This window comes from Xyrauchen texanus, chromosome 33, assembly GCF_025860055.1.
Source record: "Xyrauchen texanus isolate HMW12.3.18 chromosome 33, RBS_HiC_50CHRs, whole genome shotgun sequence".
Classification (NCBI taxonomy): Eukaryota; Metazoa; Chordata; class Actinopteri; order Cypriniformes; family Catostomidae; genus Xyrauchen; species Xyrauchen texanus.
Window position 1 is genome coordinate 32,750,647 of NC_068308.1, and position 13,247 is coordinate 32,763,893.

Sequence of the window (13,247 nt, forward strand, 5' to 3'; positions counted from 1 at the left end):
CCTGATGTACCTGCTACTGAACATCAGCATGGCTGCAGTATCAGGAAAGTCTCAATTGGCAGGAGCGCCAGTGCCTTTTTGATGTTTCATCTGAACTGTACCACAACTGGGTGGAGAAAGAGAAGAGTTGGAGAGAAATTGCCAATTCTCTTTGGTAGTCAGGTAATCAAATAGTTCGATTTTTCAGTAGGAGGTACTTTTTTATTTTGTAACCAATAAAATATATGATGCCTTTAGGCAATTAAAAACATACACATCATATTCTGAAATGCATAATAATCATGCATTTGTTTTCTGATCTCGTATCAATTCTAGCGTGTACTCTGTTGTGAAACGTAATTTGGAGTCCAGGCTATCAAAAAACCTGGTGCGGTTTGATTGATATATGAACACAACATGGACCAACGACGTCTAAACAGACCAAAAACAGTAAGTAATTTGCCTAATACTGACCTCAAGCATACCTGGTTCTTCTCATCATAGGTGCTATGTTGCCCATATACATCATCAAATCTGTCCAATCAGGTTGTGACTTTTTCCTGATGCCTTTTCTTTTGTAGCTTTAGGTTCGGTGTTACAAATGCCAGTGTGTGCACTAAGCAAACCACGACTTATTGTATCATTTTCTTTTTTGTCCGGACCAAGAGGACCAAGAGATGGGTGTGATTTTTTTTTTTTAGACCAGGCAGTGTATGTTATGGTTTTAGTTCATTGGCATGTAGGCAGGAGTAAAGACAAAATAAAATCTGAAAAGCAATATTTATTTTTAAATATTTATATTTTTAAACAAGTTTTCATAAGTGAAGCGAATCAAAGGCACAACATAAATTAATGTTTTCATCAGAGGTTACACTTCTTCAGAATGTATAAACAGAATTTACAGGTAGTACAGGTTCCCTCAAAGGTGTTTTTAGAAGGAGCACCAAGACATCGAATTAAAACAAATTACAATGTTTAAAACTGTTGAGCCGTTTCATATCAGTACAACACTACCCAATTGTTAATTTTGTTTAATAAAATTATATATAGAAATAATTGCAGTATAAGGTATTCATATTCATATTTATTGTGTAGTGCTGGTCCCATGTCAGTACAGACCAAATTCTTGAACATTTTAAAGGGGACAAATTATCAAATTACTTCACACACACACACACACACACACACACACACACACACACACACACACACACACACACACAACAAACAAAAAAAAAAAACGTCTAGATTTCAGTGACAACTTAATTGCAGGTAGAATAAATTATTCTGCTGTGCATAAAAGTTGCAATGTTTGTTCAGTCACAGAATAAGCTTAAAAGGGATTTAGTAATTTAGACATTAATCTCCATTTGACCACAAAGAGTATCAGTTTGAACTAAAAAAAAAAAAAACAGACATATGCAGTTTTTTTTTGTTTTGTTTTTTTGCTGTTGCAGGTGAAGCAATCTGACCCCTATAATAAACCTCTAATTGGACTTTGGACTTTAGAAATTGTAATAAGCTTAATTCTCCTTTAAAACAATCACATATATTACAATGTGATTTGAGTTATGTGTTTCAGTGGAATGAGATCATCAAAAGATGGTAGACATTGCAGCATGTTATATTTCAAGTATTACCAATGCATGCAAAATGTGTTACGATGTTGCCTTCATCATACCAGTCCATAACACAAATTTACCCAACAAAACTGCCACTTTGATGCTTTAGTGTTTTTTTCCCCTGATAGATTACATACTGTAAATGCAAAAGGGCTATACGTTGTCAGTTTTATTTCATTTCATTTGTCTTATTCTGTATTCAAATTTGAATATACAGGGTTACTGTATTTAACACACTGATTGTGATGAGATTACAAGGCTTGCATGAGATAAAACTCACCAAACACTTCAAACAAGCAACATTTGTCTCACAGACTGAATGAATTACAGCCTTTCTCATCGAATCCTGCTGCTGTTACTGCTTTTAAAAGAAACTTTCAAAATCCCACTAAAATGAACCAACCCTTATCTAGGTCCGAGTCTTCATTGTAACCACAATTCTTCCATCACATCTCCCAAAACTAAACTAATTGCCAATTCATGCGTTACTCAGAACATATTTTGTTTTATTATAAAATCAAACATTTTGGTGAGTAGTAATTTATATACAGCATTGAATAGGCACAAACAATACATTTAATATATATTTATTTGTGTTCTAATCGTGGCTTTCAATCATGTTATGTCCTTCTAAATAAAGGCGAAATGGCTACTAGTTAAAGGAATGGTAAATAAATAGCACCATTTTAGTTGAAAAAAACAAAACAAAGATATGATCAAAGCTATGGGTAACACTTTGCAATAATGTTCCGTTCGTTAACATCATTCAATGCATTAGGTATCATGAACTAACAATGAATGATATATTTTTACAGCATTTTTATCTTTTGTTAATAAAAATACAAATGTTTAATTTTAGTTCATAGTGCAGTAAATAATGTTAATATACAACTTTTGAAAATATATTGCTATGGTTGAAACATTAACCAAGATTAATAAATGCTGTAAAAGTATTTGTGGCAGGGCGGAGGGCGGGGCCGGGTCGTGATTCTATGCACCCGGTCCCCTATTAGGCTAATTATGCCTCCGTGAGGGTTAAAGGCTGCCTGCAGGGGATCGTGCGGGTGAGACATAGCGGACATGTCCGTCATGTGTGTGTTTATGTTGTCTTTTAAGTTTCTCATTAAAATATTATTTATATTGAAAAGCCGGTTCTCGCCTCCTCTTTTACATTGAATACCTCTACAGTATTGTTCATTGTTAGTTCATGTTAACAAATGGAAAAATGTTACCAAGCTTTGAAATGATGGGAAAACAAAAAAAAAAAAACATGGTTTATCAGTTACTTTTTCTTTGGATTCTGAATGTAGCATAATTGAAAACACCTTGTCATTATCCCAGTAATTTAATACATGCACTTTGGTTAAAATACCCCCCCTCAAAAACTTTATAATATGTATTTGTGGCTGTATAAGGGAAGAAAATGACAAACACATAATGGCTAATGCTGCAAATTTCTGGGACAAAAACACACACTAGGCACTTAATTAGCAAAAAGAAAAGCTTTTGCAAGGTTCTTTGTCAACAGAGCAAACATAAAATACTATTTACATACATGTAAAAAGTGTTATAAATAGGTTTTAAACCACAGATACTATATACATCTTCAAATGATGACAGTATTGAATATGTTTTTTTTTGGAGTGGCAGTGGAGTTGATTTTGACTGACCCCCCCAGATGAAGATACTGCACAATTTCACTTCTCTGTGGGTGCAGTGCAATACTTTGGCTTCAGAGCTTTGCTTCCTGATTGCGGCCAGAGAAGGGCACCACCTCACCCTCGTTTTTTCAAGATTACGTAGATTAAACCACTTATTAGTGCCAGAGGGAAGGCTACCCAGGCCAGGATGTAGCAAAAGCCAAAAGATTCTGACGGATGGACCCACATGCCGTTCTTTACCGTATAAATAATTGCGCCACACATAACAAAAAGACCTAGGGGAGAAGAGAAAAATAAATATTAGCTGGATAGAAATGAAAGAGACCTTAAAGACAAATCAATTTCTTTACACACACACACACAGATTTTGCTCTTATGGAAAGAAATTGGTACTTTTATTTACCAAAGTAGCATTCAACTGATCATGATGTATAGTCCGGACATAAATGTGAAAAATGACCAATTTGAAAATAATTTATTTTTTAAATAAAATAAAAAAATACTCCATGTGCAGCAATGACAGCTTTGTAGATCCTTGGCATTCTAGCTTTCAGTTTGTCCAGATACTGTTTCCTGTAGCACTTGCCATTGATGTAGCAGTATTGTTGGGCACTTCTCATGCACCTTACAGTCTAGCTGATCCTACAAAAGCTGAATGGGGTTAAGATCCATAACACTCTTTTCCAATTATCTGTTTCTTTGCCCACTCTAATCTTTTCTTTTTCTGGTTCAAAAGTGGCTTTTTCTTTGCAATTCTTCCCATTAGGCCTGCACCCCTGAGTCTTCTTTTTACTGTTGTACATGAAACTGGTGTTGAGTGGGTAGAATTCAATGAAGCTGTCAGCTGAGGACGTGTGAGGTGTCTATTTCTCAAACTAGAGACTCTGATGTACTTATCCTCTTGTTTAATTGTACATCTGACCTTCCACATCTCAGTCTGTCCTTGTTAGAGACAGTTGTCCTTTGTCGTTGAAGACTGTAGTGTACACCTTTGTATGAAATCTTCAGTTTTTTGGCAATTTCAAGCATTGTATTGCCTTCATTCCTCAAATCAATGATTGACTGAGGAGTTTGTAGAGAAAGCGGTTTCTTTTTTGCCATTTTTGACCTTAAGACATGCTAGTCTAGTGCATACTGTGGCAACTCAAAAGCAAACACAATGTTGAGCTTCATTTAACTAAACAAATAGCTTTAAACTATGTTTTATATAATGGCAAGTGATTTTCTAGTACCAAATTAGTAATTTAGCATGATTACTCAAGGATAAGGTGTTGGAGTGGTGGCTGCTGGAAATGAGGCCCGTCTAGATTTGATCAAAAGGACTTTTCAAATAGTGATGGTGCCATTTTTTTTACATCAGTAATGTCCTAACTTCATTTTTTTGATCAGTTGAATGCCTCTTTGGTGAATTAAAGTTCCAAAGAAGAAAGTCACTGGTTTTGAACAACATGAGGGTGAATAAATTAGCAATTTTCATTTTTGGGTGTACTATATGTCTCTGTGAGAGGGAGGAAATATTACAAGGCACTTTCAGAATGTTCTTAATACAGACCACAGAACACCCCCGGAGTGCCAGTCTTGACATTTTATCTTGTGGCAGCGGCCGTGTATCCGGAGCCAAGCCAGTGGGCACCTGTAACGATCTGGCTTTGTGCTTTTTACGCCCTCAGCATTCCCCTAACATTTAGCTTTCATTTAGAGTGCCCATCCTCTCCAACGAGAGCCATTGACAGCAGCCTAAAAGCCCACAGTATCTTCCAAAAGATCAAGCAGCCTTGATGGCGCCCACAGAACTATTCATCATCCAAGAACCGTAATGATCTACAGTAATATTCCATCTTAATTACAGCCTAAAGACTAGACTTAAATGTAACGTTTGTAATGAGCGATCAATTTACATAAATTGCACTTCCAGTTACGTAAAAGTCTGCAAAAGGCCTCTTTCTATATTTGTTCCCTCTACACTGTCTGTAGTTAATGACGAGAGATACTAGCTCATTTTGTTGGCCTCCCAACAAATAATATTCAGTTCCCTGAATATTCTAGGATAGTTAGTTTATGGTTCTATAAAATATAACCTAAAAAATTATGTTTTTAGAATGTAAGGAGTTGATTCCCCCCAAAAATAACCAAATTGGAACCATACTGTAAAATTATAGTAAAAAATATAATGTATGTATGGGGATTATATACAGTAGTAAGCAAATAAACAGTATTTAAAGAGTTTGTATATGGGTACTTGCTGGAAGCCTTTCCACAATTCAGACAAAAACTATGTATTTTTATTGTAATGGAATTATGTAGGCACAAACATATTTTCTACTAAACATTTAAACATAAGCCTTTAGATCAAAAGGTTTATTAGATCATAAGAAACACAAATGTAGTAAACTGTAGTACTGTGTCATGATACTCACTAGCAAGGATCTGGAATGATCCAGTAAGGATGAAGCGTCCGCCCTTCTCGAGTGTGAAAAGCTGGCAGAAGAACAGCAAGAGAGACAGACAGCTGAAAATGATCGACAGGATCATGAGGGCTTGGACTGCCTGAATCCAAACTGCAGTACAGGGAGAAAAAGACAGAAAGTTGTTAGATTTTTGGGTTCCTCCTTAAAATTAACCCCTGCTTATTCCTAAAATTAATCCCTGCTTAATCCTAAAAATACATAAAGGAATTTTGAGCTTTATAAAAATGAAAGCATTTGTTCTTGCAGTGAAGCCTAGAACTACAATCAGCATTAAGCAGGTCTTTATGCCCCATCCGCTATTCTCAATCAATCACAATAGATATAGTTGCACTAGTATATTAAACTTTGGACAATGCCTTGAAATTTGGCATGTGCACTTACATATTTATTATTGATATTTCCATTGTTTGGAAGTGTCAGGCCAAAAAAAAAAAAAAGTTTGTAATCAACTCTTGTTGTTGCCAACATTTTGCATTGAATGGTTTATAGTTGCATCATATATATATATATATATTACATTGGAGAATCCATGGGCTCTCAGCCTGCCAGGAACCCTTAATGCATTGTGCAGTCACATAATGAGGATTGTTCCTAAAAGCTCTTAGGATACCGGTACCTGATATTAATGCACTTTAGATGTCCCAAGGCCAAAACAAGGGAGCTTACAAGTACGTTCATTAACTCTACATTACCTACATTTTATGGTTTTAAGCCCCCTGCTTGTCATGATGAACCTTTTACACATAGATATGAGAAAACGTGCGTTTGCATTAATATTTTCTGTTTCTCTTCTTTGTACCATGTGAATCATGAATATGCGCAAGAGACAATGATTCACAAGACGAAAGCTTAGACTGAAAAATTGAAAGTCAATAACATACTGTGGGATGGTTTTGGGGGACTTTGGGACTGATGAATAATATTGAGGCAGATGTTTTAGTTTAATATGTAGCATCTTGTTCTGACTTTGGAATGTTCCATTTGTAAACCACATGTACACTAGTGTGACAAACTCAGTGTAATAGAAATCAGGCAGTCAAATGTTTGTCTAAGCATTGTTTTCTGTCAAAATGGTTATAGCCAAGGACATCCAAGCTGAAAAATAATTTTGCTGTTCTTCAGACTAAAATGAACACATGCTTTTGATTACACAAAATTGTCTAATAAGAATAAACTTTGAGTTTTGTGCATAAACATCTTTCCCTCATCAATGTGCCCAAGCAGTAATAAGTGTAATACATGGATTGTCCGGTATGTATATTGCTTTTAAGTGGAACATTCCTGTAGCATCAGGTCTCGGTCTCTCGTCTCAAGAACAAGACCCTCTACCCCTGGCTAAAGCAGAATCAGATCATCTCATCAAACCTTAAGTTGAATCTGAATCTGCTTTAAGATGGACTAAAGATTCAGACTCATCTTTAGTCTAGATTAATGAGTCTAATTCTGTTTAAGGCTGAAGCAGAATTTGACCCATTAATCTAGAATAAAGATGCATCAGAATCTTTAGTCCATTTTAAAGCAGAATCAGACATTCTAGTCCAGCTGAACACAAAATCAGACCCTTTACTTCAGCCTAAAGTAGAATCAGTCCATCCGTTTTATCTTTTAGAGATCACTCAAGTCCATACTTATTGTTTAAGCCTACTGCTCTGGTTCTTTTTAAGGAGAAGTCCAGTTTACTTTTACTTACTCCAGTTTACAATTGACAGTATACAGTTTGCTCTCATACAGTACAAAAGTATAGAAACTGAAATCTTCTCAAGATAGCCTAAGTGAATTAACATGTCCACAAATTGAGGTTTATTGTGTGCAAGAGTAGGTAAACATTGGCAGTACAATATGAATGTTCTAAACAGTCAAATATTATTTCTCAGGCAGACATGGATAACCCTAAAAGGACAAGAAAACCTCATTCATGTGCTTGTAAACATCTCAGAATGGAAACAGTTGTGGAAATGGCATTTGTTCTTCTCCGAACACATCTCATTGGAGACATGTGAGGGGGCTATTCTAGTATGCATCCATAAATGCAGGTCTTCAAGACAGGGAGATATCAACAGCCCTGGTGCATTTCAGGGCAGAATGTTTAGTTTTGAAGAGGTGTGCCTCTGTTTGCATTAAAAGATCTACATATGGTCTTGGGTGTGAGGAATGTGGCTTAACAGATGATAAGTATGCACTAGGGAAACATAGCACAGAAGTGGTGTGTTAAAGGAATAGTTCACACAAAAATGAAAATTTGCTGATAATTTACCATCCAAGATGTATTGGAGTTTCTTTCTTCATCAAAACAAAATGCAAGACTTGTAGGATTTCCTTTCAGGCCTCCTCCGCACTTCCTGCCTCCTCCTCCACGTGACCTTACCAATGAGCTTACGTCAGCCCTCTCATAAGCGCACGACACAAAAATGTACGGAAGCAAACATTTGTAATTAAAAAGTATGCAAGTATTGTTATGTTTCTCAAAATAATCAATGGTTTGCATTCAGAAGAACTTTTTGTCGACAGGAGTCTTGTGGATTATTTTGATGCACCCTAAATATGCATTTTGGATAGTCAAAAAATGGAGTACATTCACTTGCATTGTTTAGAGGATAAATTAAATCCTAAAAGTCTTAAATTCGGATTTGATGAAGAAAGAAACTACTCTAGGATGGCCTGAGGGTGAGTAAATTATCAGCAAATTTTCATTTCTTGGGTGAACTATTCTTTTAAAACGTCAGACAGCTCTCTATATCAGGATGAAGAAGAGGATTTCATGCATGCTTTTGCGGCCAGTGTGGAGAAGCTTCTTCATACCAGCTGTTCCTCATCAGTACTGGTGTAAAAATACACCACTCAGGTAGTCTTAGGCTCACAATTGGCTTGATTGCTTGGTCTGAACCAAAGTTCAATACTATCCTCATGTTTTTCCAAGTCCATTTGATTTTCATCCCTTCATGGAACACAAATTTATGTTTGGTCACTTGACGTCCTCAATAACCATTCACTAATATATTATATATATTATATATATATATATATATATATATATATATATATATATATATATATATATATATATATATATATATATATATATATATATATATATATATATATATATATATATATATATATATATATATAGATGCAATGAAAGTGGCCACGTCCACACTAATGCATTTTACTTAGAAAACGCATTTTTTTTTTTGTCTATGTTTTGGCCTACCATCCACACAGATATGGCATTTTTGTCCAGCAAAAACTGAACTTTTCAAAAACGGTCTCATAGTGAATACATTTGAAAATGCCGCCTTCGCGTTGTAGTATGGACAGGGAAAATTAAGATATCTGAAAATTATGACGTATTTGTCGTCATGTGACAGTCATGTGATCCATTAAACGTGGATCACATGACTGTCACATGGTGGAACGGTGATTTTTCCATATAAGGGGATTTAAGCATTTTCATACATTTAAGTGTGGACGAGGAATTTTGGAAAACGCTTGGAAATGGAAGCGTGGACGGAGAGTTTTCAAATGTATCCAAATTAATGTGGATGAAGCCAAAGACTGCTCAACATTCCACAGAGAATGCAAAGTTTCAGAAAATCCAGATGTCCATCAAAAATGAACTTATGCAATGGCTGGAAACTTTTAAAGAGCAATGGCCCCATTTCTCCTAAGCAAGCACAGGGGAGAAGGACAGAAAAATCCTCTGTGCCAACGCTGTATCACACCACGCCATGCCCTAAACAAACACAGGACATCATAGCTGCTTCGCCAACAGTCTTGGGAGCTATGAAATAGCACAGCAAAGCATTCTAGTCCTGCCTCATTACCAAAGCACACAGAGAGGTGGTTCTCGTGCAAAAACTACACCATCAATTCATCCTCAGAATACAGCTAATCCCATAACAGGGCTTAAATTATCTGCTTGAGAACACCCATTTTTTCTGCACATGTTTTTTCCTCCTAAAAGCACCATAGAGCAAAAAAAAAAAAAAAAAGACTAATCTGGGGCCAGTGGTAGCTCAGCAGTTAAGGCTCTGGGTTACTGACCGAAAGGTCGGGGGTTCAAGCCCCAGCACCGTCAAGATACCACTGTTGGGCCCTTGACCTTGGCTCCAGGGGTGCTGTTTCATGGCTGACCTGTGCTCTGACCTCAGCTTAGTTGGGATATGTGAAAACAACTGCATTTCATTGGCTTTGTACCTGTATTCTGCACAATGACAATAAAGTTGAATCTTAATCTTAAATAACTAGGAAAAAAAAAAGGCAATATAAAAAGGTATGTATCCTTACAGAAAACTCATACGTACAATAATGTATTCTCGGACCCTCTAAAACTGCCTTCATTCTTGTTTTGTTAACAATCATGTCACTAGCATTCTGATGGAGTTGTGACTCAAATTACACCATGATTGGCCAACGGTTGTCCGATGCTACTCCATCACACTTGCATGGATTCGCAGATAGATCAGTTTAAATCAGAGCTGCTTCTAATACTCTACCTCTGCCCCACCCTAAATGTTCTCAAGCCTCTCTTCAACCCCAGCACTCTCCACTCCCAAACAAGGTTCAGCCACAGCAGCCAGACTATTTATACAGTCTGCATTAGCTGATGTTGAAGAGGGATCTGTTGTGGATTTAAACTGCAGTTGCATTCTCAGCCATAGATGGCAGTATTGAGGTGTTAGGCAAAACGGGCACACCCACCAAAGAGTGCTAAACAGGCAAAGGGGCTTTAACAAGTTCAAGCCATCCGTGAATAACCTACTATGCTAACATACCAAGGGGGCACTTGAACCCTTTACAGAGAGGAAGCTTAACACTACAGTAAACATATTTTTTTTTTTTAAAGATACATTATTACGCCATTATATGCATGAATTTCATATTGCTTTTTGAATTCACTTTGAAAATAAAACATAGCAGGGTCCTACCCCCAGAGTCTGCGTAGTCACATTTAGAGAGTCCACTGATTAAGGTGCAGTTTGTCCAGAGGTCTGAGCTGCTGTTTGGGTTCACAACCCATGCCTGTTAGAGGATGTGAGAAAACAGGAAGGTAAACACATGGATCATGTCAAGTGTAATAACTAAATTCCAAAGGAAAATTTTGAGAGAGAGAGAGAGAGAATATAATTGCAGAATAGTTTTACTTACACTGACTATAGTGGACACGAAAAGGAGCACCAGAGCTATAATGTGCAGAATGACGATTCCAAGTAAGAGGAGCAGCATGATTTTTCCTCCCTGTTCTCTGGAAGCACAAAGCAAGATTTTACTGATATTACATCACTGAATAATTACAACACGTTTACTTAATCTACTAAACAAGCCATTTGAAAATAGTTTGTGTTGTTGGGAGTTATTTTAGACAGCGTAGCTCTAGTTAAAGTATTTTAATTGATAGGTACAATGCTATTATGTTTCTTTCCTTTTATTTATTGGAATACATTTTTAAATCGTATTATTATTTATTGCTCTTAAATGATTTTGAAATGTAATTATGCATGCCTTTATTTCTCTTTCACTTTATAATTTGTATGTAAAATAATTATATAATAATTTTAATTACCATTGTGCCCTGCCAAGGTAATTAAGCCAAACCTGGGTAATAATATAATAATGCTCTTATTCTATTACAAAAAAAAAAAAAAAAAAAAGTTAACAGAAAGCTGTTTTTTTATTTGACACTTGTCTTTCAATTTATATATCTTCTATCTAACCCTAGTCTTTCATTTTCCAAACTTTTTAAAAGTCTGATTATGAACATGTAATCGATGCTCGCACAGTCCAGTAAATCAGAACGCCATTTGACATCAGCCCATCATGTGCATCTTTTTCCACCATCAATTTGGCGCAAAAACAAACAAAAGTTGTTGCATCCACATTAAAAGTGCAAAATAGTGTCCAAAAGATTCCTTAACAGATAACAATAATACAGCAACGACAGGCATTTTTGTATCTCTACAAAAATAAATAGCAGAAGCTTTTGGGTGAGGCATCAGTAGTCTCATTCTGTGGACTCTGATCCACTCCAGGCTCATTTTATACTAATAAACAGACAACATACATCTCTAAACAGCAGCACAAATCCAACTTACTGAGAACGAAGCGAAAGTAAGTCCACAACACTGGATGAAAACGCAGAAATGCAGCCGCGCAACTCGTGCCAAAGGTCCTACGTACTTCCAAAGTCCAGATACAACGACAAGCTTTATCCCGTATGGAGCAGCAGTTTTAAAGAGTCTCATTATGGAAGGACTACGCCCTTTTTTCTGCGTGGCTACGTCAGGCCGCGCCCTTCTGTGACAGCGCTGTTCCATAAATGGAGCGCACACTCGTGAGTAATAGCTCAGGAAAACCACCGGGCACTTAGTCATACACAAACTTAACAAGCTGAGTTTGGTTCTCATGGATACCAGCATGGACGACAAAAGTATTTCAATTTAACTGGAATAGTGTATTTTAGCATGTATGTACTGTAGAAAACTCTTACACATTAGGACTACTTTTGTTGGTGGAACCTAATATAGTCAGATTGATTCAGTCATATTAAATAAAATTAAATAATATAATATTATGTTTGACTTAATTAAAACCAGTTTTTTTAAATTTTAACACAAATTTTCAGAATTATTGCAGTTGGACTTTGAACTGAAGACTGTCTCTATAGAAATTGAGCAGATATATTTAGCTATTTGAAATATGATGACAACTTATGTTTTCATAAGTCACTGTTAACATAATCAAACAAAAATAGATAAGTCTTGTTTCTTGGCTAAATGAGGAATGTATTTAATCGGTTGTGGTTGCTATGGGAATGAGAAATACAAACAAGTCAAATGGTTACTCTCAGTTCTCACTGATAGTCTCTGTGTATGAAAATGAGTATGGTGGTTAGCTGGCTTTTGGGAGGCCTCCACAAAAGAGAGACAGCGCCCCCTCTCTCTCTCTCATTTGTCATCAAATAGGAAGTCAATACAAAGAGCAAGGGCAGCAGAGAGAGACTGAGAGAGTGCTGAATGTTTTTACTGATATGAGAGAGAGAGAGATAGAGAGAGAGAGAGTTCACAGAATGTTGAATTGATCAGATAATTACAATCTCTGTACACTGGATATCTGGCTATTCTTTTATCTTAATAATTTAACATGTTTTATATATTCATAATGTTTTCCTAGGGTGGTTTTACATTACCTTTACCTCACAAAGTAATGCTTTCTCTTGCTATTGTTTTGACAGTTGTATGAGTGCATCTTTTCAGTTCTAGCAGAGGTCAATTGTGCTGTCTGAAGCTCTTTGTGATGTGGATTACATTTGTACGACATCGCTTCGCATGAAGGTTTACATAACATTTACATGCTGTTTGAGTATTTGACTTGCCAGGTACAATATTTAGTGTCCATTGAATCTATCCACACAGCACATATACAGAAATTAAACAATTGTATTGAAGTGTTTAATACGAAGTGTTTAAGTTTTGGAGTGGTGGTGGTGTAGTGGACTAAAGCACATAACTGGTAATCAG

At 36.2% G+C, this 13,247-nt stretch overlaps 1 protein-coding gene across 1 annotated transcript; it reads right to left on the reverse strand.

Annotated features, from left to right (window-relative positions):
- Positions 1–2,805: 2,805 nt before the first annotated feature.
- On the reverse strand, positions 2,806–11,938 carry LOC127626606 (peripheral myelin protein 22-like). The gene is made up of 5 exons (XM_052102512.1): positions 11,823–11,938; positions 10,879–10,973; positions 10,659–10,752; positions 5,680–5,820; positions 2,806–3,537 (listed from the first exon to the last, which is right to left on the reverse strand). The coding sequence occupies exons 2-5, from the start codon at positions 10,954–10,956 to the stop codon at positions 3,377–3,379; spliced, it is 474 nt and encodes a 157-aa protein (XP_051958472.1). The 5' UTR covers positions 10,957–10,973; positions 11,823–11,938; the 3' UTR covers positions 2,806–3,376.
- Between the last annotated feature and the right edge of the window lie 1,309 nt (positions 11,939–13,247).

Excerpts from the sequence above, each read along its gene's own strand:
- LOC127626606 (XM_052102512.1), bottom strand. The coding sequence starts at position 10,956 with ATGCTGCTCCTCTTACTTGGAATCGTCATTCTGCACATTATAGCTCTG. Across the intron at positions 10,753-10,878 it reads TCGTGTCCACTATAGTCAGT|GCATGGGTTGTGAACCCAAA; the intron begins GTAAGTAAAACT and ends ATCCTCTAACAG. Across the intron at positions 5,821-10,658 it reads TGACTACGCAGACTCTGGGG|TTTGGATTCAGGCAGTCCAA; the intron begins GTAGGACCCTGC and ends CCTGTACTGCAG.